Source organism: Botryllus schlosseri, chromosome 13, assembly GCF_051294905.1.
Source record: "Botryllus schlosseri isolate E-star chromosome 13, Bs_hap1, whole genome shotgun sequence".
NCBI classification, from domain to species: domain Eukaryota; kingdom Metazoa; phylum Chordata; class Ascidiacea; order Stolidobranchia; family Styelidae; genus Botryllus; species Botryllus schlosseri.
The window spans coordinates 9,238,683-9,266,501 of NC_137248.1; the positions used below are offsets into that span (position 1 = coordinate 9,238,683).

General features: G+C 40.7%; 1 protein-coding gene across 5 annotated transcripts; it reads right to left on the bottom strand.

Annotated features, from left to right (window-relative positions):
• Positions 1-565: 565 nt before the first annotated feature.
• LOC145453394 (ATP-dependent translocase ABCB1-like) lies at positions 566-24,987 on the bottom strand. Of its 5 annotated transcripts, none has more exons than XM_080331365.1 (25): positions 24,787-24,987; positions 18,861-18,936; positions 18,342-18,547; positions 16,229-16,337; positions 15,389-15,522; positions 15,159-15,330; positions 14,967-15,091; positions 13,122-13,335; positions 12,290-12,472; positions 12,099-12,215; positions 9,920-10,132; positions 9,677-9,857; positions 8,207-8,383; positions 8,070-8,105; positions 6,210-6,389; positions 5,968-6,146; positions 5,357-5,567; positions 4,812-4,927; positions 4,486-4,625; positions 4,284-4,424; positions 3,477-3,633; positions 2,557-2,754; positions 1,713-1,919; positions 1,362-1,508; positions 566-932 (listed from the first exon to the last, which is right to left on the bottom strand). In XM_080331365.1, exons 1-25 carry the CDS (start codon positions 24,912-24,914, stop codon positions 723-725), a joined length of 3,957 nt encoding a protein of 1,318 aa, XP_080187491.1. In that variant the 5' UTR covers positions 24,915-24,987; the 3' UTR covers positions 566-722. The 5 variants fall into 5 exon arrangements, with proteins under 5 accessions (XP_080187491.1, XP_080187489.1, XP_080187490.1 ...); XM_080331363.1 differs by lacking the exon at positions 16,229-16,337 and adding an exon at positions 17,096-17,210; XM_080331364.1 differs by lacking the exon at positions 13,122-13,335 and adding an exon at positions 14,183-14,396 and having other exon boundaries at positions 24,787-24,986.
• Positions 24,988-27,819: the final 2,832 nt, after the last annotated feature.

The following is a 27,819-nucleotide window of genomic DNA, read 5'->3' on the forward strand; positions in this document are numbered from 1 at the left end:
CCTCCCCCTTGCTGTAATTACATTATAAATCGGTAGTGTTCATTCATACTTCAATCATAAGTACTGACTACAATTGCAAACACGCGCCGAGTTGAAACTGAAATATTATTTATTTCTTCATTGTCAGTAACAGAATCAGCATGACTGTATTTATTTCTTCATTGTCAGTAACAGAATCAGCATGACTGTATCATAAGGGTAGATTAATCATAAGTAACAGACGATGTTAGACAGCCAAACAAGATTGTTGACATCTCAAAAAATTAGAAGTGCTGGAAATAAAAGAGAATTGGAACTGATTACAAAAGATATCCACTACAGGTCATTCACATACAGTCCACAGTTATTATTATTGATGACAGCTTGACTTAATAATTCCTCATTCTCATGAGGCAAGATCACATATCCAACAATAAATGGTTTATAGGAAAAAAAAGGTAATTGCAATCCATCCCCACATAAAGTCACCACACGATAGTGTGGTAATTAAGTATGACAAAATACATGCGTGCAGTTTGAAAAGGCAACTTTCAAAGATAATATTTCACGGTTTGGTATAATGTCATGAGGTCGATAATGTAAACATGGTTGCAAACACGATTTGGTGTGAGAGGAAAGTTTGCCCGGCCCCGGTTAGCTAACAGGCTAGTCTTGTGTCTCCCGTTGGACAAGCACTTAAATTAGGACCCGAGTATTATTTCCCAGTCTGTCTTCCTTCACGATCATGATGCTTCCCCTCCGTTGAGCTGAGCGTTGACCAAGCTGTAGTAGGAGCCCTTCATTGCCAGCAAATCTTGATGCTTCCCGAATTCGACGATAGTGCCGTTCTCCACGACGGCGATGTTGTCTGCGTTACGCACTGTGGACAGCCTGTGGGCTATAACGATGCAGGTACGGCCCTGCCTGGCGGCATCCAGCGCCTCTTGCACAATCTGTAAAGCAATTGTCATTGTAGAGGTATCCAGAGATGGTCAAGTACTCATCGTTGCTTCAGCAGCGTAAATTTCTACTACATACAGAAGTACTTAAGTCAAGGACATGTGAAAACTACTTAGGTAGAACAAAAAGTGAAGGTTTGAAAAGCAGTAACATAACCAATTTAGTAGCTATTTGAATTCTTCGAAAAGTAGATCTACTTCAGTGTACTGTACACATACAGTGATGGAGACATATCACAAAATTTGGTCTAAAAAGCATCACAAAATTTGGTCTAAAAAGCAAGTCGTTTTGCCTATGGGGAAACGGAAGCAGTCTGACATATAACCGCAAAAGTAAGTAGTACAGGTACGTAACACCACCAAATACTTTGTTACTGACAGCCCCTGCCAGTATCGCCAACTAAAATATCATTTGTACTCGACCTTTTCACTTTCCGTATCAAGCGCAGAAGTGGCCTCGTCGAGAAGCAAGACTTTGGGGTTGCGAAGCAAAGCTCGGGCGATTGCGACTCTCTGCTTTTGACCACCCGACAATTGCGTGCCCTTGTCGCCGACAGATGTTGCATAGCCCTGAAATGAAAAATATTGTTAGGACATGAGGAATCAGTATTACTATTTTAGGGTAAAAGAGAAAACAGCTGGTCTTGTAATGATGAGATTAATAAACTGGGTATTTGAACGTAATGATGAGATTAATAAACTGGGTATTTGAACCTAATTTAAAACCAGACCAGGCAAAGATAAGATTTCATGCTATGCGAATCCCATACTCACATCAGGAAGGGTCTCGATGAAATTGTGGATATTCGCCGCTTTTGCGGCCTTCACGACCTCTTCCATAGAGGGTATGTAGGTGTTGTCGCCGTATCGAATATTGTCGGCGATGGACCGATCGAAAAGAACTGGTTCTTGCGAAACGATACCCAACTGTCGCCGCAACCACGCTATGTTCAAAGTCTTGCTGTCCACGTCGTCCAGGGTCTAAAGTTTTGAAGTATTCTCGGTTAGAAGCAACTCAAAGACAATGAAGATGGAATGTGCGGATGCTTGCTAACCATTTTGTTAGAACATGATGATACATGAAGGGAAGTAGGATTGAGGATTAGAGACTTACAGTATCGATTTCTGTGACGAGTCAAACTACTACAGTTAATATGATGAAAATGTCTTCGAGTAGCTAAAAGAAATACTGTTGTCCAGGTATTTGAAAGTCAATCACAGTTACAAATGCACACGACTGCCATTTTCTCACAAATACGCCACTTCGATTAATGGAAAGGTCAATACCATGGCCATAACATCGGGAGATGTCCCTGATGATTACTGGTAAAGGCCAGAGGGGGTCAATAACCAAGTATTTCTACTTGCAGTATTCAAGTAGGTTTTGTATACTTGCACTAATTACTCAAATGGTTATGATTTCAGATAACTTCTACTTAAACTTTCAATTTTTTAGTCAAAACTAGGTCCAGAACACTTACTTTTACATACTTTGAAATTGTTACTTCTACCGTTAATTGTACAGTGCAACTAAAAATATTAAGCACTTCTACTTGAGTACAAAAGATGACCTACTTTGACCACCTCTGATAGAGGTAACACGTAAAGTGATACATACAACTTTGCCATCAGTCGGATCGTAGAATCTCTCAATAAGCTGAACGCATGTCGATTTCCCACATCCGGATTGGCCAACGAGGGCTATCGTCTGTCCCGGTTCCACAGTCACCGACAATCCCTTCAGAACCAAGATGTCTGGCCTGGTCGGGTACGTGAATTTCGCGTCGGTTATCGCCGTCTTTCCCCTCGATGACTCCTGTCGAAATATATATAATGATGGGTCCAGCCGACATCCGTCTCCATATAACTAACTGCGGTCAATGATTACCTGCCTACTTACTGACATCATCAGTGCAATTTTTACCAGACGGTACCAGTATACAATACAGTTGGATTTTATGACTTTATGAGGACCATAGGCATTTCTGTTTTTGGTCCTAATGGTGAAAATGGATCTCCTTGATTACATTGACGCACGCGGCGTTCATCATGAATGGATGTGTTTAAATAGCATGTATTCTACAAATTACTGCCACTAGTTCTAAGTTCTAGTTGATATATGTCAGATTTTAATATCGGCTTTTATCGTCAAAATATTGATGCTGTTCTAGTCTCAACAAAACAATTCGTTACATACTTTGCACAATTATATCAGACTTTTCTGATAGTTTGAGGAAAAGCAAATCTATTTGGAGTGTCTGCCTTATCCGGGACAAAGAACTCGAAGCAAAATTAAACAAACAAATTCAAACATGGTGTGCTGCAATAAAAAAGTAAAGCAACTGTCTCAGTAAAATGAGTTATGTATGAATGTATCTATTTAGGCGGTGGTCTTGTGCCCACTTTCAAAATTTATGCTGATTCAATGTTGCTATGCAGAGGAACATTACCGAGCGAAATCCACAGGACTATACACTTCATCTAATGTCCTGTCTGATAACAGCCATACTTCGGCCCACATTGCCTACAAGTTCTTACAGGTTGAGCGCCTTCTTGACTGTAAGCGTCAATCTCGGGCACACGGTCCAGCAACTTGAAAAGTCTGTTGGTGGAGATCTTCGCCTGGGCGTAATCCGGGGCGAACGAGCTTGTCTGTCCCACCGCAAAAGCTCCGAAAATGACAGCCATCAAAACCCTAAAAAAATTTAGAATTATTTAAATGCTATACTCCTGCTTCCAAAGGCGGTCACTGACAAAGTACTTCTACTCTTTTTTTGGAGTACTCAAGCATATTTTGCGTACTTGTACATCAAAGATCAGCTTTTAAAGGCAAAACTAAGTGTACAATGCTCACTTTTTTACTTACTTTGAAACCTCTACTCTAATCTTCACCGATCAACTGCTAAAAGTATGTAAACCCTTGATTAAATCCACTTTTCAAAACTACCCTCACTTGATAACTACCGTATTTATTTTCTAATTTCAATTGAAGTAGCTTTGACAATTCTTGTAACTCGATACTTTTACTTGTAATTGAATAGAAATTTATGACTTCAATTCTATTACATGAAGACCTTCTTGGAGACATATAGTACAGGGTACAATTGAAAAGATATTCATATTGAATATTATTCAAAATTTCCAAGCCGGTGACATCATATTTTGTGATACGATTGTTGATATAGGCCTAGAGTGTTCTCTATAATTCTCTACTAGCTGCTGATTATTACCCATGACGAGTGTCAGCCGAAAATATTCGGGTTTATCTCAATATGAATATAACATGAGCACCAAGAATGGCTACTTTGATCACTTCTGGCTACAACATACAGTGTAGCAACTTACTTGTAAACATCCTCGTACGGCATGATATTCATTTCCACGAGGTAAGCGCCATATCTGAACGTGGCCGCGTACGCGAAGAACACGATCGACTGTGAGAATCCGAACGACACCCCGTAAAACAAAGCCTTTTGGATGGACTTGCTGTAAAGCAAAAGGCGGATTAGACTAACGTTTCAAAAACAAAACGAAGATAGCCACTCACGAGAACGGCAAGATCAGAGCGTCTTTGTACTTCTCAAACAAGTAATCTTCCTTAGTCAGCGAAGCGACTGTGCGAATATTCAACGTGGCTTCTGTCGCAATACTTCCGGCTTTTTCGTACGCCTTGGTCTCGTCACCAGACTGAAGAACATTTCATTTTTTATACTTTTACATCAACAGCTGGTCTGTCGACACATGAGCTTGCGACACTTCAGCATCATCATGCGGGTCAAAGTTTGGGTTAGCTTGTGGGAAATTACTCGGTCAAGTGTTGTTAGTGTTGTAGCTATTACTCTACATTTATGTTTGTCAAGCGACACAACCTACCTGGCCCGTCAGCAATTTCATCATGATAAATCCGGCGATAATCATAAACGGTACAAAAGCGAGGGTCACCAGAGTCAGCTGCCATCCGTAAGCGAACGCGATTCCGAGTGCAACACCTGAAAAGCACATATTCAATAATTTCTATTGAACCACAAGTATATGTAGCAATTTCAAAGATATGTCAAGCCGTCGTTGAGTACTACTCGATTAGTTTCAAAAAGTGGGTTTTATCAAGGGCGCCGCATGCGTTTAGCGATGACTACGTTCAAAATTGCCAGTTGCATCTTTGTGGCTTACGCAAAATGAATATTTTCGCGTCAAATGTGTGGAGTTTTAAAAAGATATTCACGAGGGGAGCATTTTGCCAGATTTCCACTCAAACTGCAAACTTGACAATAAACTACTTTCTACTTAAAAAATCTTCAGAGGTACACTGCAACTGTGAAGTGGTCTAAAATATATTGACTATACTGAGCAGTACCAGTCGGCAAAACCTACTTGAGTACTTTGAAAAAGGAGACACAAAAAACATTATGAGATCTCACCGAGAGCAAATATGTTCTGAATCATAACGCCGGCCCGCACTCCAGTGCACCCCTGCACTCGGGACGCGTCCGTGGCCAGCCTCGTCGTCAGAGCCCCGGTGCTGTTGCGGTGGTCGTCGAAGAATCCAATTTCCTGCCTCACCATCGCTTTGAAGCCGGCCGCACGCAGTCTCGAAGTCAATTCCTCACCGGATTTCGCGAAAGAAGAAGCCTACGACAAAGGAGACACAAAAGTAAAAAGGCAGCCAGCAGGAGGTAACAAGAACGATCGAGTGCTCTGAATTGAGCATTATTGCTAATGCTACGAGTCGAGCAGTGAGACTGGATTTTTTCAAGTAATGAAATGGTACGCTCCTTGGCACTAAGAGTTTATTTATCAACGAGAATCATAGTTTCGGTTCTATTATCCACTGTGGAAAGCTGTTTAGGCGTATCACAGCGTACGAAACGTGCAGTACAAAGCTATGCGCATTGGTGGAAATGACATTTTTGTCAACCACAGCGCCGTCTTCATTCAACACTTCCCATACCCAGACCTCGCCAATCGATTTGTATCTACACTCTGACCCACGCACATTTCCAAGCCCTCCCCGAAATCCAACACAACCCACCTGAATCAAGTTCGCCAGAAAGGCCGCCCCGCCGATAGCGACAAACAGACAAGAGTACAGAACGATCTGATTCTCTCGTTCCGGGCCCGGGGGTTGTCCGAAAACTCCCAAAATCTCCGAGAACAAAATCGCAAAGCAAGGCTGTATCCCGCCGTTGATGGCAGCAGCGAAACATCCCACTGTAATGAAAGCATCTCAGTTTCAACCGAGGACCCCGCAGAGGTTAAGAATTGATTCCTTACTTATAATGAAAGGCAGTTCTGGTTTGTTCAAAGCAAGGACCCTCGAAAACGGCACTTCGGGCAGATCTTCATCTTCTTCTTCCACCTCCCCTTTGTCGCCGGACTTCACGCTGGTTTCACTGACCAGACGCTTACGCTTGGTGCTGGAACGGCTTCTGATCGAGGACCGTTTCTGGTCTTCTAAAATGGCAAGAACTTTGTCTTCAACAGATCATCATCATCAGAGACCATGCAGTTGGACAAATATCCACGCGCTAAACTACATATCGCTATTAGATCAGTAGCAGAGGGTGTCAGAAATGATGTACTCCTACTTTTTCAGAGTATCAAAGTAGGTTTCGCCCACTTGCACTGTTACTACATCAAGTGATTGTGTTTTACACTACCAGATTAGTTGTAGAGTTTTCAGTTTTTCGGTAAAACTAAGCCTGCAATAAGCTACTTCTTTATTGATTTGTAAATTGCTACTTCTGGTTGTGCAAATGTAGAAATTTATTACAGTACTGCCTTGCTGGAGTACCAATAATGACTGCGTTCGCCACCTCCGATCAGTAGTAATGTGACAACAACGGTAAGAGTTTCAACGACACAATATACGAGGAGATTTATCGAATAAAAAGAAATTACCAGCCAACATTGATATCACACACGGTTTCAAAAACAAATGACTAAATATCTCAACCCCGTACTCATCCAGGCTGTCAATCTCTCGCTTGGCCTAGGTGAGTGGTTCCCAACCTTTTTCGACTCATCGCCCCCTTATCAAGCTCGACACAAATTTTCGCCCCCCCCCCTTATTTACGGACCCGAAAAACAGGGAAACATAAACGGGAAATTTATACACTAAACCCTGATTGCCAAGGAATTGACTGAAAAAGAAAATTCATTATTTGGAGTAGGTGCCCGAAAAACCAATTTTCACGTCTACTTGACCTTTTTTAGTCAACTTTCGCACCATATGCAGGATAAGCCGTCTTCACATGCATTTTTTGACTGTGTTAGTTAAATATATCTCACTGGAAGTTCTAACATTTGCGCCCCCCCCCCCCGGCGCCTCCCAATCGCCCCCTTGGGTATTTTCACCCCCTTGTTTCTAAAAATTGCCCACTGGGGGGAGACATCGCCCACGCTGGGAACCACTGGCCTAGGACAAGTATGGAGTTCTATTTGAACACTTTTTCGAGTTACAATGAAAAGTAGGTTGATGCTTTCCATTTCGTTTCTAAAGTAGAAAATAGTTTAGTGACAAATCTTACGGGTAATGCTCGCAAGTACCTGGTAACATGAGGGCACAATACCTCAAATATTTTGAAAACATTCAAGTCAGTGCTGTGCATGTTCAATTCGTACATTCACATTCTACACATTGGCGACCTTGATATCGTTAGAGTTCTAGGCCAAGCACAGTTTTCATTCTGTACAGTTTCACTTTCTCGTATCGAGCGAAACCATGAGATGAGTCTAACTGGCGCACATGCCTTTAGTTGTGAATACAATCAGGAAATAACGTGCACAAGGTAGAATCCAACATTTCCTCCTACAGAAATTGAATAAGGCGTCCTGAAAATAGAGCAAAAGCACCCCGCTCTCAATATGCATGTCAAAAGTTGATTGCTTCTCATACATTATTCAATCTGAAACGAGCGACTTGCAAGACATACATCGTATTGACAAAATTCCATTCGAGTCATCGTTGTGCCACCAGTATGTGTGAGGCCATTATTAATCTCTCACGCCCGTAGTTAAGTCATGGTTTTCTATAATTAACGAATTAGCTTCACAGGATATCCAATCACGCAAAGTACCTAGGGTTGGATAACAGAAAAAAGACGACACAATTCTCGAACACAATTATCTCACCAGCCTTCTTCAATTCTTCTTTCTCGTTGGTAGGACCTAAATAATGAGCACGCGTTAATATTACGCCAGAGAGAAGCAACCAACGTGCCCGAGGGCATCCGAGCGTAATTCATAACAGAAACATTGCAGAAAAGCACCTTGGTCGCCGCCTCCGTAGCTCTGCATGTGGACCAGGTTTTGGTAGACTCCGTTTTCGACTTTGAGCAATTCGTTGTGGCTGCCTTGTTCCATCACCTGACCTTCGTTGAATCCGATAATGACGTCAGAGTTGCGGATGGTCGACAGACGATGGGCGATGACAAGGGTGGTCCGACCTGTGGGCAAAAAAATCAAGATCAATGCGATACATTAATGTAGCGTTTGATGCTACTTATCGCTCGGGTGGAAGTAACAATATGTTTTGTACGTCCCTTGCTGATTTTGATTATCGTTCTTTTATCAATGAGAATAATTTTGTTTTGATACCTTACCTCTTTCCTATTATGGGACCATCAAAGCCTCATTCGTCTGTACGATATCTTTCAAAACATTTCGCTAAATACGACCCATGTACCTGGTTACACAGACTTCGTGAAGTATTGTTCGATCTACTGTAATTTTTCAGAGCTACATGTCATGGTTGAGTTTGAAAATCTCATTTGCGCGAGTTAAACAGGTGTTATTCTCTTTCAGGTCACATAATACCAGGGTTGTAATGACTCGACGACCAAGATTTCGAGGAATAGTAAAGTAACCACACTATTGAGATTTTCTCTATTGGTACAGGTACTTAAAAACGCCACCAAAAACTGCTAAAAGTGAGGAAAATTGGTATATTATAAATGCGAACCATTCGATATAACAAAACAGAGTTACAAAAAGTGGGTTTAACAAGACTTTAACTGGTAACCGAGCAGTCAACACAATGACTTGGACTGGGACTCGAGTCATAAAACCATGACCTGGACTCGACGCTCTGCTCGATGACTTGGACTCGACTCGACTTAACTCGAGTCAAAACTATCATATTGAGATTGACTTGTGACTCAGAGCCTTGTGCTTTGGTTGCAACCATGCATAACACGCACAATGAGTGGTTCTCAAATACTCGAGTCACTTGATTTTGCCCAGCCCAAATTTGAGGACAATATCGAAATTTCGAAGACATGTCAAAATCGCTACGAGTGGAAGGATCGAATTCAAATTCGTTCGAAGAAGTAGATTAAGACAAGCAGTTACGGTTTTCATTAGTGAATCGCCCCTTACAAAATTGTAAGATGAAACTTGCAGTACGACTCAACTGGTGGTTGAATTAGGCGCAATTTCCAAAGTACCTCCCACCACGACTCCCCTGGTACAGAGATCTATGTCGATGAATTTTTTGAGGCAATCCAAAACCAAATTTTTACTGACAAAACCCACAACTAGAGCAAATAGTTCAAGTAGGGAAAACTACTTAGCGACTGACCGCCTCTGCGGTCGACGACGGTTGCCGGTAATTCTGTTTTGATACGGCTGTAGCACATATTCATCTTTATTATGGTTCAGAGTTAGGTCACGATGACACAATCATCAGTCATAATCTTTTACATCTCGGCATTTCAGTTACAAAAACCAACCACTCTCACCTTGCGATGCTTTTTCTAGAGCCGCCTGCACAACAGATTCGCTCTCCGTGTCCAAAGCGGACGTGGCTTCATCTAGCAGCATCACTTTCGGGTTTCGGACAATGGCCCGCGCGATCGCAATCCTTTGTTTCTGCCCGCCGCTCATTTGCGCGCCACCTTCGCCCACCATTGTTTCGAATTTCTATTCGCAATAACGTTGCTTGTGATGTCATTGTATTGTAAAAGGATGTTTATGTATCTCACATTTGGTAGTCTCATAATGAAGTCATAGGCGTTTGCTTGTCGCGCGGCCTCCTCTACTTCCTGGTCGGAAACACCGTCCCTGCCATATTTGATGTTTTCGCGGATTGTGGTGTCGAATAAAATGGGTTCCTGCGACACGACGCCGATGTTTTCGCGAAGCCATTTGACGTTGAGACTTCTCAAGTCGTGACCGTCGAATTCAATCACACCGCTCTGAAAGACGAAGATAATGCATACATGAATTCATTCGTTTCGTTAATATATTCATTATTTCAAAATATCACAAGTTCGTGATAAAATTAAAAGATAGGTAGAAGCCAAAGCTACTTAGTATTCCAGACGCCCCAGAACAGTGGTTCTCGAACTTTTTGTCTGGTAACTGTAGGCTGACGATAATTCCTAATATGCTGATTTCGTTAAGTTTAAGACATCATATAATGTGAAATTGGGAAGACTTGTATTTTAGAGTGGATTCACTCAATATTTCTGCTGCTGCATGTCATAAGCAAATCTTGAAATACGTGGCACTGGACTATACGTCTCGTTACCTTAGTTTGATCATAATATTGAGCTATGCTAGTTACACTGCTCCAAAATCTTTATTACTGATAATGGAGGTAATTACTTACAATTAATTACAATTGTCACTTAATATGAGATGATAATATAGCCTATTGAAGCAGCATTCAAGTTCTGGCAATCTGTTTATCAATGATGTCTTGACTGGATCAGGTGGTAAAGTGTAGGACTACACAACCCGGATGTTAACAATAAAATAAAAAAGACATGGTTTCCTGCAGTCTTTATGTCATGCAGTAGCTAGTCTACATTTGCAGCAAATTGCAACGCGGCGAGCGTGAGGTAAATACCATCTGCTCGTTCATTCGTAAACGTATCGTTTTTTTTCTCAGGTGCGTCACATAAAACCCCCGAAAAAACACTGCAGATATGCACGATTAGCGGTCTTTGGAATGAATTTCACACATTTTCATCTCAATCCATCTAATAAATCTACGTTAGACTTGCTTGGTTGCAAGCGAAGAATTTTAAGCAAGCTTTTCATCACACTGACTCGGCAGCGTAATAGATCCGGGTGAAAAAAATGAGACGTCAGAAAATGAGAAAATCTCTACTATCTACCAAGTAATGTTATGTAACAAACGTTTGACCTCCATCTTAGGAACTTAGACAAACATTGATCACAATACAGTGCGGTTATTACCTTACCACGTATCGTGACACAAAATCCTATTCAAATACACGAGAGATACGCACAGTCACCAACTCATTTCGCAATGCTGACCTTTGACATACATAACATAATGGCGACCTTTGACATACATACCGGCTTGCCGAGTATGCGCACATTGCAGTAACATGAGTCAAATCCGCTTGTTATGAAACTTATTGACACAGTACTATGAATAGGTGGTAAAGATGCTGTTTAAATAGAGCAGGCCTATCTTTGATGTTGACCAGCTTGAATGACCATCTGTAATATTGCATGGTTTACAGTTTACTACTACACATATCCTGCAATCGGTGTGGAATATGGGTTAACCTATATCGATTACTTCATATCACAAAAACAATAGAATGACATCAGCTGACAGATTACCTTAGTTTTTACAATAAGGTGAATGATTTACAGGATATATCCATCGAGATTATACTAGATCTTGGTGATCTGAAGTATTGGTAGATAGTGACTTGAGTCATAAAAATGAGAATGGCAAAGAATCGTCAGAAACAAAGTCCTTGTACTAATATTCTACTTAGCACTGAAGCAGGATATGCCTCTATTAGCACTGCTATGATAATTTAGCTCCAGAACCGATGCTTATACAATGGGGACAGATTTGGATCATTTTTATGAATGAAATCACCAATACAATAGAGATATAACACTTTTGTCCTCCAATTACAAGCTGCACCTCTTGTAAAACTATAGCACTACCAGTACTACTAGTAATTTTGAAAGCTACATCGGAATAAACCCAATAGTTATGTGGATTACATCCATACATCTGTTTTCCAAGAAAAATTTCAAGTTACAATTCATTACAATAACATAATACCAAGTTTTGAGCACAACCACAATCAAGCTAGGCAAGATGAATGATAAATTACACAGCACAAGCAGGTGTGGTAAAATGCTCAAGATATATAGTAAGCATACCTGTGGATCGTAAAATCTTTGAATAAGTTGAACACATGTACTCTTTCCACAACCGCTTTGGCCACACAAGGCCACCGTTTTCCCTACTTCCGCTGCGAAAGACACGCTCTTCAGCACCTTTGGAAACGTTGCGAACATGAAATCTGTGACCGTTGAAATAATCACTATAACCGAATGCTTCGGTAATATACCTGGACGTCAGGCCGAGACGGATAAGTGAAGTTAATGCTCTTGAATTCAATGCGTCCGTTGACTTTTTGGGGCTTGTGCCCTTCAGTCGAGAGGGAATCAATAGGGGGCTCCCGATCTATGATTTGAAAGATTTTCGCAGCCGCTGCCGAAGCGTTGGAGAAATATTCCATGTTGCTTCCAGACTGAAACAAGTGAAACATGAAAGAAACCTGAATAATCCTTGTTTACGAGCAAGACTTCATATCGCTCTTGATAATTCCCCCTAATTTCAACAGAGTCACGTTATCACAAATATCTCATCAACCTGGACTTAATTAAAATATATACCGTACCATATTCGATGTATTGCATATGCAAGTCGGGACTGTACATCAGAGCATGCATTCGTCTGGCTGCAAGGCTGTTGACAGCACGCAGTTTTCAAGTTGAATATAATATCTACAAACCCCAGTTGGATACAGATACAGTTCGTACTGGGTGATAATAGCAACAGTCTTGCAATGACTTATCACATTTCAGAGGGAAAAAGGACTGGGCACAAGAAAACTTTTGCATGGATTACAAGCAGCATTTCATCACAGGTAAAATAAGGAATCATCAAGTCAGCACTGAATCATGACATGGTAAACTGACAAAATGTAGAGACTTCTTCTTCAGCATGATCTGACTGATCAATCTTCAAGTAATCAATCATTTTTTGATATAATATATAGCCTACAAGACAATGTTTAAGGATATGGACACCTGTAAAGGTCATTTGCCAACATCAAACACTTCTAAAGTCATTGATTAGCAGGTCTTTAATGAAAACGTAAGTGTTCCAATGCATACTTGTCCCAAAGCAAATGCTCCGATTAGAACACCGAAGAAACAAGTCAGCATGTTTCCCACCGAGAGCTCCCCAGAGAACACCAGTTCACTGCCATACCAAAAAGCAAGTCCGTATGTGCTGAAGAGGATGAACATAACGGCACCGATGCCCGATCCCGATATGACGCCCTTTCTAATGCCCGTCTCTCTGGCCGGTATCAGATTCTCATTGTATCTGGGAAGTTGACGCCGTTGGTACGTGAATTTTTAGGAGCACCACAATTATTAACGGACTCGAATTGAAAGCTCCCGTATGATTGGAAAATTAATCAGTTTGAAATTACCAAATACCAAATTATTGCATTTAGGTTTTGTATTCTGTTTCCTATCGACCATAGCGGTCAATTTTGAGAGATATTTCACATCAGCAGAAAGAGAGAATTGTTTGTGAAATTGCCATTGCAACACTGGTTGATCAACCATGATCGATAATTAGGTTGAAGGAATCAATGGTGACGCATAAGACAGCCTATCTTTACATATTACTTATTGACATAAAGTTTATAGAATTGTTACATTTGTACTCTCAACTCAATGCCATGATATCCAATTTTAGAATGAACCAACCTTTAAAATTCTCAGTGACATCATAATATACGTTGCTTGTCAATGATTTACTATCACGATTTCATGCCCTTACCATTGATGATGTAGGAGGTTAGTTCAACAACAGCTATTTGCACTAACGCTTTGGTGCCACAAGTCATTGTAAAATAGGACTACACAAAGAGTGTCCGTAGCTAGGATACCGGTAGCATAAACCCATTATAGAATAATACTTGAAAGTAGATTGAACTGTGCCCATACTAATCTAACATATGTGAAATCAATTAACAAAGTGACCGTTTACATGTAAATGACAGTGAACAATCCAAGTGGTACAAAATCAATTCATTGGCATGAAATTACATTGAAATTGTGTATAGAATGCATTCTGTACACAGCTGATCCAATATGCGTGTAATTACTGCAGTAATTAAGAACGAGGTCACAGCTTCAGAAATACAGCAAGATTAATTTACCTGTCCCAAAGAGAAGGCGCCAATTAGGACGCCAAAGAACGCAGTGAGAAGATTGCCAATGGTTATTTCCTCGGCTAACACCAGTGTGGATCCGTACCAGAAAGCCAGGCCGTAAGTCCCAAACATAATCAGAAAGAGGAATCCCAGCGATGCTCCCGTAACCACCCCTTTCTTGATACCAAGGCCACGCGCACCGGACAGATTCGAGCTATACCTATACCATGCAGGATTAGAAAACCGTAAATCATGCAACAAATCGAATTACCGTGGCGAGCAAACAGCTCATGACAATTTAAATGGCGGCAGAGTTGAAATCGAAGGCTTCGTTGTTTTGACGACTTCCAATTAACAAACGGGGAACACCATTTGGCACATTGCAAGGGTCAAAAAGGCACTTGTCCTGGTTGAGGTTACAATAGATTCAATGTGGACATGTGGTAAGTTTTTTCAAGGTAAAGTGAACATTACTCGAAACTGCACATCACATACTGCTGGTACAATTCAAATTCACCAACTGCAAATATTCTTATTCGACGTAATCCTCACGTTCTCACCAGCACAAATCTCTCTCTAGTAAATATTGTGTGAAATTGATTTTCTTCACACATATCATAGGAATGTGAGCGCAAATGAAAGTCCATGGCGAAACCGAAATGATTCAACTCTGCAGTCCAGTCAATGCCAAAGTACAGTGATAATTGAGTCGCAATAAATTGGAACAAAATTAACAGCAATGTAAAATTATTGAACAACAAGTAAGCTGATGATTCAATCACAAAATCACCTTTCACATTCCTTCATCTCTCCACCAAAGGCCACAACCGTCCTTATGGAGGAAAGTACTTCCTCGGCCACGCCGCCGGCCTTGGCATACGCATCCAATTCCCTTTTCGTGAATGCCGTAGTGATCTGGAAATTGAAAATATCACGCTTGCAGGTGACAACCAATACACACGAGCAAGAAAACAAAATATACCTTGAACAACATGGCTGCCGATATCCCTAACAGCGGAGACACGGCCATGATAACCAAAGCTAATTTCCAACTGTACACAAATCCGATGACCAGACCAGCTAGGGCCCGCGCTACCATCTGTATTGAAATCGATACCTTATCGCTGATGCCATCTTGTATCTTTTGCACGTCGCTGTAAAGATGGGAAGACATAGAAACACACACATGCGCTAATTGCAGAATTCACTCACTCCGCAAGTCTCGTGTTCAATTCCCCGGAAGAGTTCAAATCAAAGAACCCGATATTTTGACGCAGAATGCTCCGGAAGAAACTTACCCTGATTTGACGCACTTGGCGGACGGCTTGCAGCATCCAACAGTAAACCTGGATCGTGACACGTTATACTTGAAATTTGAAACAAAAGAAAGATTCGAAACAAAAAACAGTTTCGATTGACACACCACAAAAGCTACTATGTAACATGCATTCATGCAGCTGTCAAATCACTTGAACCATAATGGTCATGCAGGAAAATGCAGAATGTGGAAACTTTCGTTGAGAATTGTTCAGTGTTCAACGCTTCAGATCTCGTCCACCTTCACCATCGGCGTGAAGAAGATTTTCAAATACCAAACGTGACGAATCTCTACTTCAAAAATTATATTCCAAAGAACATGGTCACAATCACCAATTACCGGTACATAATTTTTCATCGCATATTAAAATAAAGATACTGAAAAATCGTGGGCACACCAAACCATTAATATTGCAATTAAATAGTAGGCCTAATTCATTTTTAATTTGGTTCCCATCCATTATCATGACTCGCCTCGAAATACCATTTTGATTACACAAGTCAATTGCGATGAATGATGCCAGTATGCCGTACTGCAACTATCCACTGGTTACACTGATTCTCACAATCACATCACAATGTTCAACCAAATTGAATCTATTGATGCTGCGATATTGAAAATGAGGAGAATTGATGGGTCAACATATTTTCTACAAATTATATACAATCATTTTTGAATTGTGAATTGCATTGTCAATTACAGTTTTGAAGATATCTTTATGGTTCTCGGCCCACCTGAGTGCTGGCGCACACTATAATAATCAGTGCCAGGTAAACATAGTACAGTGAGTATGTTGCCATTTCACTATTGAGGTCTGATTCACTCAGCATATCCGTGAAATTCCTGAAGTAAAGCAAAGATATTTAGAACAAGAAAAACATTAAGGCAAAAGGTATAGACAAGAAGGGTGAAGGCCAGGAAAAAATAGGTGGAAGAAATGACCACAACAAAATGTTAGTATGCTACATGCTTGTAATAAGAACTCTGCGTATCATATACATTGGCTCTATCGCTTGCTATTTTGCAATGCCAAACCGTCTCGTAGATATACTGCAAAATTTGATAGTTGTGTACAGAATGTTGTAAGATAGTTACGATAACAATCACGTTTCAGGTACATATGAAAAAGCTGGTTACTGGGTTTTTTCAAGTAGATCTAATACAGGACGGCCTGCTCATTCGTAGATTTAGATGACAATTCTTTTCCATTAACTGTGTAAATAGATACGAAGTAACTTACTTAACAATAAACGCATGCTATATTTATCCAACATATAGATAACTTTTAACCTGCTACGAAGAATTTCAAAGTTTTCCATTCAGTCTATATTAATTTCAAATTATCCCCACCCCAACAAGATCGATTTGCATTACAAAATTGTTAGGCTACCTACGAATTTTACTTGTCACTTGTGTTATAGTTTATAAGCAAATAGCAGACATGCGAGAGTTGAACGCTTCACGTACAGTCATACACCCAAGGTGTATACAAGCAAAGAGATGTAATCTTAAAGATACCCAAGAAACGCCACAATCGGCATATACATGATACTTCAATGCATGCATGAGTTATCATTCGCGCAGCTCCCACTAAAGTATACCTGCACTGCCCCAGTTATCCACACTGCTACCCCGATGATGGTAAAATATATTGCGAAATCGGACATATCATTAGTATATCCAGCAATTAAGGCATCTTTCCTTTGGTTAAATGCCCTGAACAAATGTAATTCATATGTTCACGTAATTCAATGAGAGCTAATTCAACTAACACCCGTAGGCGCAGTGTGCCCATTTTTAAAACGTCATGATAGAAAATAGTGTTTACCACTCATCTGAAAACACCCAGAGTGGTGTCAGATACCAGTATACAACGGAGATAAAACAAATATCACCATCTACTGTCCTATATCTATTCTCCCGTGTGTAGAGATCGTGTTCGTAAAAATGGCTAATTTCCGGCCTATACTGTCATCTCACAAAATTGACGATTGCATATAAAACATCAAATCACATAGTATGGGGTATAGTATTGTTCTCAGCCAGAAAAAAGCGTTGAGAGTGGGTGAAAAAATTTAAAAATATGAATTTTCTACTCTTCAGAACTGTTCATTGTTCAACCATCAACTTCAACATTTTCGTGGAATTTTCAGAACTACGATCTGGCTTTAAATCAGTGGTTCTCAAACTCATTTCGACACGCCCCCTCGATGATAGTGACAAATTTCGCGCCCCCCTCATCGTCACATCAAAAAATATTTAAAAGACCAATAAGAATGTCTGCATGGAAGGCATGATGACTGTTAAGACACTTGTCAAATATGGAGTTTGGACCATGCACAGAAAAATAATTATGAGCTGCAGGCAAATTGCGCAACGCGCGGAAAATTTCCAGTTGTAAAATTTGTCAAACATAATCATGTGCATTGGTAGCACTTAGAACATGGATATTTTAGCAATTTTGGTGCCTAATTCCTCCTGTTAGCCCTTTGAGATTAGCTCAAACATACCTGACCATGAGCTAAATCAAACCCATGGCACAGATACACCCATTCACCAGTTCGGCTACAATTCCTTCAGGGACATCTTCTGATTAGTTCCAGGTTCGGTATCGGTCAAAATATGGCATCAGTCTGTTATTGGTACGACGCAATTAGGATATTTAAAATCGAATTATAATCAGGATAATTGCTTTCACGCCACCAAGCGGGAGCTCGCCACCAAGGGGGAGCTCGCCCCCCCCCCCCCCCAGTTTGAGAACCACTGCTCTGTAAAGAACCTACATTCATTCAGAAATCTAGTTCCGCACCACAAATCATGATAAAATGATCACTTGAAAGAACTCACTGCTCGGTAGTGGTATTGGGAATGACGTTCATGTTGATACATTGCGTGTAGTTGAAATTACATTGTTGAAATGATCCATAACCGACGAAACTGTCAGTCATATCGCCGAAGAAAATGAACATCACAGGCAGCGACGCACCATGAATGATGGCGCTGATTGTACCCACAAGTATCAACAGGTAATCCTGCCCGGTTGCAAAGCGAAACTGAAAAACAAGATGGAGTTGTGGCAAAGTATGGGCTAGTCTACGGCTGCGCAAATGTGCTACAGTCTTCATACAAATTTCTAACAGTGACCCAATCTCTACCGCAAACGCTGATGAGATATTTCCAGACATCTTTTTTGTAGGGTAGGCTACAATATGTTAGGATCTATACAATAGATTACGGTCAGGCCAGCTACCGATTTCGGATTTTAGATTGTTGGAGCAAAATAAAAGACCGAAAATTCACGAGAAAGACCAGACAAAACGCATACCAAATTGCTCATGACAGAAATAAGTAAACATTGCTACTTACAATTCCCGAGTATGAAACCTCAGGAATGTCTTCAAGCTTTCCTTCAACTTGCGTCTCATGTCCTTCTCCTGATTTTCTGAATTAGATTCAAAGATCAGCAAATAGCATACCGTACATCAGAACTTTTACTCGTAGGCCTACCAGAAGTATTTCGGCAAGTACCATGGTACCGTATGACTGGAGGTGGAGAGTCACTGCCGTAAAATAATTTGACTTGACATACGGTATGAAATATACGGCGATAGGCCGTATTATCATTACAACCATAGGCTACATAAATTGATTGTGCGGATTTTGTGAAACTGTGTATCACGCATGTCTGAATCCGTCTTGAGATATAATAGAGATTGCAATTAGGATTTATTGAGTACAAGTATGCGCTATTTATTGTTCAGAATAACAACATAGGCTACTTCGTGCGATGTCATGAATTTGAGTCTACAATAAAAGTTCAAGTTTGCATCGATTTTGAAGATAGATTTCAGTCATAAATGTTGCACATACTAGTACGACTAATATCGTCCTTCAATTGAAAAGTTTGAAATTACTTGACTCTAATTAAAATTGCCAGTGACTCTTGATGATATGTGACCCCGAAGGTAATAAATTGATCCCAACATTGAGTTGAACTATCAAAACTAACTGGACTTTGAAAACATATCAGTGAAAGAAAAAGGGGGTATGACAAGGTTTCTGCTTTGTGCCGCCCGCCCCTTTGACACACCTCCTTAACGCCTTAGCTCGGAAATCACACCTTTTCCTAATAAGTGTGGCATATTCGTAAGCCCCAAACCTAACCCGAGTCAGTGACGTGAATCAATCGAGCCTTGTGGGTAGCCTAACATGGAGGGTCAATGGTCTTCTGGAGTGGAGTTGGTGGCATCGACGTGCAATGTTCCATTTTAATATCAATATTTACTGCGAGAAACCCTTCTGTCACGAAAATCTATTGTCAAAAACAATCATTGTTCCCAGTCTGGCTGTCTGGGTAGTCATGGGCGGCGTGTGTATCGAATGAGTGCCAGATTTTTTTATAAACCTGTAACTCTGCATGAAAAATCAAGGTGTAGACCATAACTATAGATTCTATATGATATTTGAAGTTGCTACCATCACAATGGACAGTAGAGTCACTATAATCTGGGGTACATTTGAGAATAGTTAAATAAAGAATAGAGAGAAAAGCTATCCTATAGATGGATTATAAAATATAGGTCAAGGTAAATTCATACCATACTTTAGAACAATTTCATATTGTAGGCTAGGAGTAAGCAAACTCGCAAGAAACAAACTTACTGACCAGTCGTAGTTATATTTGTCACTTAAATATCTACATTGCTACTGTTTCACTTATAAGTCCGCACAGTGCACATGCACATACAATGAGAAAGAATTTTTCACCTGGAATGCTTAGGCCTATAGATTACTTGGACAGAGTCTTCCTCCAAAAACTGTTTAGTTTCTAAAACTTCCGATTCGTCCGGTGGCATTGCGCAGTCGAAGTCGCGTTGTTTAAAACACTAACAAAGTTATACTTCAAAATGATACAAGTTTGAAAAGAAGGCAATGGTGACATTTTTCATCAGAAGTTAATTCCTTCACAACTTAAATATACTGAACGAAATACCACATCAGAAGCTAATTCCTGTGTGCGCTTTCTACTCAAGCACACCATGCGCAGTGCGTCTTATTTCTAGCGCCGCAGAACCACTCTTGGCTCTTTTCCCATTGACAAATAGGAGCTGATCGGTCTGCGATCGATACTCGCGCTCAACGGTTGAAAATCGATATAATACTAGAGTAGTGGTCCTCAACCTTTTCGACCCCGCGGAACCCTCTGAGAATGAAAAAAATAGCTCCCAGTATGCGGCCCCATAGCACAGTGGTTCCCAACCTATATTGCTTACGGCACCCTGCAAACTACCAGGAGAGTTGGCAGATTTCACAGCCATACTTAGTGGTCCCAGTGCTTCTACCTTTTCGGAGCACTTAACTAGGCTAAGCTATCTAGCCTGCTTGAACTACGTAGCCAAGTGGTTACGTTTTTAGACAACTTCCAGTTCCAGTTTTTCAGCCAAAACTACTTGCTTTTTATAGTTCGGATTCGGAAAAGTATATTGTAGTTTGGGGATAAGATTGATCACTTTTACGAGTGAAATTATCTGTAAGAACTGTTGAAAATGATAATTTTATAATGCTTGAGACATTGTTAGACTGTTGTGAATAATGTTCGCTGTACTAGTGTTAGAAGTGTTTAGGAATATTGATTGTGTTGTGTCGTCATAATGCCGCGTAGAATCTCTGGCCAGTGTGCTTACCTCGTGGAAAAAGTTTTAAGAAAGTTCGAGACGTCGCTCGCTGTTTTGAACAGGTACGCTGTAAAATACTCTGCTGTGTGTTGGACTGGTGTTTGAATAAGAATCTCAAGCCGCAGGTAGATCGGAGAAGGTTCCTAGTTTTTCATCAAGAACCGCGTGAAATAACCTCTCTATCACGGACGGTAACTGAACAGATTTTCGAAGATTGTATCTATTTGTAGTGTCATTAATAAGCCATATGTGTTAGTCATGGAGATGCACTCAGCAGACCCTAAAGTGGCCACCTTAGATTACCTTTCAGAGGTATATGACCCCTCGACTAAATCTACTTTTTGAAATTACTAACTCAAGTACTTCTCACCCCTTTTGTTTTCTACTTCAACTTGAAGTAGTTTAGACTGTTCTTCGACTTCGCTAATTATACTTTTAATTGACTAGGAATATTCGACGGTAACATAACGTTGCGCTACAATCCTACATTTCACGACAACATGCACATTTCTGGTTCGTGATTAGGAAGACAGCGAGGATTTGAAAACTGCGCATTCTCATTCGACGTATCGTGCGACATTAATTAAGTCTTCAAGGCATGCGATCTGGGATATCTAAAACTCCCTGTGTTGATTCCTGGCATGCGATATGTCGGGGATTGATTGCGGGCATGGTAGCAATTTTCATTTAGCGAATATACAAACTTCACATCGCGCCCGGACCAGTGGATTCAAATCTCGATTTTAAAGACCGCGACTCGCGACCCAAGCCCCGCAAATTGAAATGAATTCATTTCTAATGTTGGTATGCTCTGTTTTTAAGGGCCTTATGAAATAGAGAAAGTGCAGTCAACCAATTATAGGCTACACAACGCAGTGCTATGACACGTGATTCATTGCAATAAAGTCATTGATTCGGCAAGGTTGATGTCACATGAACTTTATCCTTCATAAAATTATTATGCACGGCTCTTTTATATTGGGCTATATATGCGTAGAGTTCCAACATTCTTCCATTCCCCATTACATGGGGACCCCCTGCTCAGGGACCCCTGCCTCATTAAAATTGACGATCAAATTTTTGAAATCAAGCACTGAAGCACATTTCTATACAAATACATGATTCACAAACACACACACACACACACACGATCTTTCCGTAGTGAATTGAGTCCCATATCACGCGATTCACGAACGAGCCGAAATAGGTAGGTCAGATCGAACTACGAACCTGATCGGCTACTTATTTATTTGTTTCCATTGGCTTAATACACACGCACCAAAATCGCGAGCCTATTGCTATGCTATCAAAAATCAATAGGCATGGGTTCTCTAGACGCGAGCAGAACGAAATTTTCATGAATGAATTATGTCAATAACATATGTTTTTGCTTAAATTACGATTATTATTTTAGTGCTCTCTCAGCCCACATGGATAGATATAGCAGTGAAGCTGATGAAGATATGGTGCCTTCGAAAATTTTTTGCTCGTAATTATACATCCTGATGGAGTGATGTTTAGCGTAACCACTTTTCTGCTCACGTCGCTTATTGACATAGTAGTAGTGTAGTACCTAACACTGCGCACTTGTATAATTAAAAATCCCCCACACGAGATCGCACGATGCGCGAAGAAATTTTCTTGTTGCAAAAATTCAGCAAATATCAAATATATATTAAACGATCGCTCTGGTGCAGTCGCGACCCAAATTTAGACCCTGTGCGACCAATACTTTAAGAACCCCTGCTATAGAGAGTAATTTCAAATTTTCTAAGAATTCTTTTGCGGCACCCTTGCGAAATGTAAATGGCGCAATAGGCTGCCGCGGCACCACGGTTGAGAACCACTATACCAGAACGAAGCACCACATCAGAAGCTAATTCCTGGATGCATTTTCTACACAAGCACACAGTACGTGGTGCGTTTTGTCGCTAGCATCGCAGAATCGCTCTATTCCCGTTGACAAATTAGAGCTGACAGGTCGGCGATCGATACTCGTGCGATAGGCCTACGAATATAAATCGATGCACCGCTCATGTGTTAGGCCTACTAGACTGAAACGACTGCATTTACGCGCCTTCACCATTTCAACATATTTAGCGATAGAAAGTCAAATTAGCGAACGCCGAACGCTGATCAACAGCAGTGAAATATCATAACAAGATTTTGTGATTTTAACTGAAATAGCATATTTATGTATGACGATAAACGAAAGATGAGCAAGCACTTATTCTGCAATGACTGGCGCGCATGATTTAATTGTTGCATGTAAATGTTACAATGAAACCGGACGCGTGACGTAATGATGTTTCTATCATTAATTAAACGTGAACAATCGCTGCAAAGCACGCGTTTCCGTCTGCCGTGCCTCGCATCATCAGAAATCTAAAAAAGTGACTGATTGCGAGCACAATAACTCCGCCACCCTCAGTCATTCTTATTAATGGTTCAATAAATGGCGCATTAACAGTTGTTTATATGGTGTATCAGTTTCATGTCTATAGTATGTAATATAATATTCATAACGTAATTCAAAATATAGGCTACATTATAACAGCGAGAAGGCTTGGAAATGGCAATGTACACTTGAGCACAGCTGGAGTAAATATCTTGCACGTCGTGTTTAAAAGAATGAAGTGTTTTTTTGATCCAGACAGGATCGACGAGGAAAATCCCATTGGTACATGCAATATACAATAGAATATATGTATTAAAATATATATCAGTGTCGACATGTTCAATACGATTGCGGTCCCTAGCGATCGACGAGTTCGAACCATCACTATCCTCACAAGTATCTTTTTTAGTCAGTCTATCATAACAGGCAAAGTTGCCAGACGCAATACTCTCGGCGCTACGCATCACCATAGTTGTAATGCACACAATAAGAGAGCAAATGCGTACGCATGCCCCAATTTCGAATTCAGATACTGTCTTACGGGTTTGTGTGGGAGCCTATTTAGCGTTGATATCACATACATTCCGGTACACGGTACTAAGAATTGACAGTGTGCAATTAGATGACGTCGTGCATTCGTCCTGGCGAATAGTGATATGGCGGCCTGGCGGGTCTCGGCAGAATTATATACGGTAGTTCATTAATGAACAATAATAATTATTGAAAGCAAACCACTCCGCCGGGAGAAGGTTGGAGTGGAGTCCATTGCTATCGGGCACTATTTGGAAAATTTTTGATCAGGGCATTGATATCATGAAAGGTGCATTAATCAATTCCAAGCAACAATTATTTTTATAGTTACATTTATTTCGCCCGTTTCAACAACTGATCAATATAGTATACGGGATATTTGACGGTAAAGTTTCATTGGAACGTGAAGGCATTCAGCATCGCCAATATTCGCCCACATCATTAGTTAATCTCTATAACGAATGTATAACATGTCGCAAAGCGGAAGAAGAATGATGAATATTGATGCGTGATCACTAGATTGCCGCGTTGCAGTTTTTGTTGAGAGATTTGTCGCATACAGTCGAATAAAATAAATGATCATGAAATCTCTCACCAGAAAAGCCCGAACAGGCCGATTACCGATGCGTTGCAATCGGTGCGAAGGTAAGTTACATCTGAATTAGGTAACAATTCCATACGAACTTACTTCCCATTGTTGGCGCTAAATCCAGTTACCTCTTCGTACATTGATGGCGGGGTTCTGTCCCCATTCAAAGGCTTGACACCAACGACTTCAACTTTGATGCCGTCGTCATGTTCGCGATACTTGTCCATAGCGAACTAACACCTAATTTAGGTTTGTTTGTTTCGCTATTTGTTTACCTAGGCTAAAATTATGATCTGAACAGCGTTAGAAAGAGTAGCGTTGTTTTCATCAAAAGCAACGTTAATTTCTGCTGCACACAAGTTGCGGTTGTATGTGTTCAACAGTGCTAGTAACATACCCTTCCAATATCTTTCACTTTATACCGTATTGGCAAGGTTGGCCGCGACCATACAAGTTGCTTCCCTAATGCAACAGTTGTCCTTAACCGGCGGGCCATGGCCATGGTTCATTTTGGGTTGCTAGGCACAGAGTAATTTTGAAAGATATGTAGATCCTGAAAAGTTTAATTCTGCCTTATTATTCCAGAACAATACACAGATATTCATAGCATCATAACTAGGGTTGCATTTAAAACAAACGGTGTTTTGAAACACTTTGTTTAAAACATGTTTTAAACCAGAGTTCGCCAACTCAAAACTGGTCGCGGGCCACTTTTCAAATTTCGTAGCGGCCGCGGGCCGCATGAATTCAATATCGATATAAAGTAGACAACCACGATTTGAACTCTATATCAGTACACCGCTATTATACTTAACATAGACGATGGGCAAAGTGATCGCAAAATAAGTAATATTTTATTAAAGTAATAAAATACAACAAAAGATCATTGTCATCAATTTAATTTCATTTTGAACTCCGAGCTGTGCTCGATACCTGGAAACGCTTTCGGGGTCTAGATACGTTACCTGCCGAAAGACCATCCTCACGTAAAGCTTGATCTTGTGGGGAAACCCTAAGCCGGTGGTACTTAAACCTTTTCAGACATGCCCCCTTAATGATACTGAAACATTTCGCGCCCTCCCTATCGTCATATCACAAAATGCATCCATAGTGCTAGCAATCCCAACGGCATGGCGGCATGGAAGTTTATGGATGTTGATGAGAGAATTGTATAATATGAATTTCTGACTATACACAGAGCTATAACTATGGCTATGAATTCGAGGAAAATCGAAATTTTGACCGCAGCTCCGCGCCCCCTTCAAATGCTTTCACGCTCCCCCCCAAGGGGGCGTGCCCCCAGTTTCAGAACCACTGCCCTAAGCCGTTTTCTAAGCGTCTCGGTCTTGGCAGCGTTTGGGTCATTGCACGGCAATTTCGACATTTCAAAATGTTTTATTAGCTTTTTTCCGAAATCTTAAATGAATTCGCGAGCCGCAAAGCATGAGCTCGCGGGCCGCGTGGTGGTGACCCCTGTTTTAAACAGTGTTTTAAACAATGGCATTTTAAAATAAAACAAGACTGTGATTTTTGAAGTTTTGAATTTATGCCATAATTGTGTAAATACTTCCAAAAAACATGTTGTATGATCCTACGGACAATTACCACCCAATTTAGCCGACGTATATCGATATGGTATGGTTGGAATCCTCAAAATAGTCGCTTCAACAGTTATAGTACTGCTATTTCGTCAAAGGAGCTATATTTACCCGATATTTTCTATTGTCAATGTCAATCCATTATGACGTCACAATGGAATATTCGTGACGTCATAACTTAAAAAAACATGTTTTAAATTAGGGCCTTGTTTTCACATGTTTGTTTTTAATTGATTTTTGTTTTAAATGCAACCCTAATCATAACGCCTACTTCAACTACTTCACCCTTTATGGCAATCGAATTCGAAATGCAGTGGGAATTTCGTCACCGTGACGTAATCATGCCAAATGTCATTTGAGGATGCCGTTCACAAGTCTGTTTATAGTTGTTACGATTAGGTCACAAAGACAGAATTCTAACCGTGTGTCGAGTGGAACTTTAATAGGTCATGGATCTTTTTTCTCTCACGGAACGGTTGTAAAAATATTAAGAACAATTGCAACACAGGCTTACAGCCACTACTAGTTCTAGATCGGAGATGTCAGAAAAGTACTTGTACTGAAGCTGATTAGGCATGCCCATTGCCCATGCTCATGCGGGGCTGCCACTACTTGTGCTACACGTACTCCGGCGTTTTTAGACTATAGTATGATGTATATCTACTACTACAGTTCTGAACAGTTCAAATTCCAGCTACACTTTCAGCTATTCTGGCCAAGTCATGGCCACGATGTGAGCTCTAATTTTCAATTTATTGCGAAGCAAAGGGCGATCATTGTATACGATGACTCTATGGTCGATGTGAATATTCATATGTAGGCCTATGAATTTCGCACGAATTCAGGCAAGCAATCTTCTCACGGTACGTAGGTCCGTGCTCGTACCTCATATACAAATATACGTAGGTCCAAACCTCGTAACTCATATACAAAAACTATACACATTCGAGTATCAAGAGTTGTTGCATGTCTATGCAAACGCAAGCCCTGATTCGCACCAATCCCACTATAACTGACGTTGCCAGAGAAAAGTCTGGGTACATTCGTGTTTGGTACTTCTACGAAATATCAGATGCCTTTATTCTCTACTAGACCGTTCAAGCGTATACTGTAATACGTTTGCTATACAGACACGAAGTATCGTCAGACGCGCATCGATCAAAACTCAGTGATAACTGCGAATAGTAATCGATACTGCAGCGATGGGCAATGGGCATTGTAAAAACTGCGAAGTCATGCCATGCTGCACGCCTGTCGCCGGCCTTCTCGCAAAAGCGTCCCATATGTAACTCTACTGAATCAATCCAGCCGAAGGTGTCTTTTATATGATCGTGTGCACTTATGTGCAACGGCAACTTTTACTTCCCTTGGGCGAGATTTGAGAGATTCCATAAAAAGTAAACATTTGAACATGCTGTATGTTTGCTCTAGTCCAGTCATGATAAGATAATGGTGGTGTGTTTTGCGGATATTGATGAAACGTGGTGCAATAGTCTGAAGGCAGAACGTTGCGTCATGTAAGGCGTCACTTAGT

Excerpts from the sequence above, each read along its gene's own strand:
- LOC145453394 (XM_080331363.1), bottom strand. The coding sequence starts at position 24,914 with ATGGACAAGTATCGCGAACATGACGACGGCATCAAAGTTGAAGTCGTT. Across the intron at positions 8,106-8,206 it reads CTACGGAGGCGGCGACCAAG|GTCCTACCAACGAGAAAGAA; the intron begins GTGCTTTTCTGC and ends CTCATTATTTAG. Across the intron at positions 2,755-3,476 it reads GTCAAGAAGGCGCTCAACCT|GAGTCATCGAGGGGAAAGAC; the intron begins GTAAGAACTTGT and ends ATATTTCGACAG.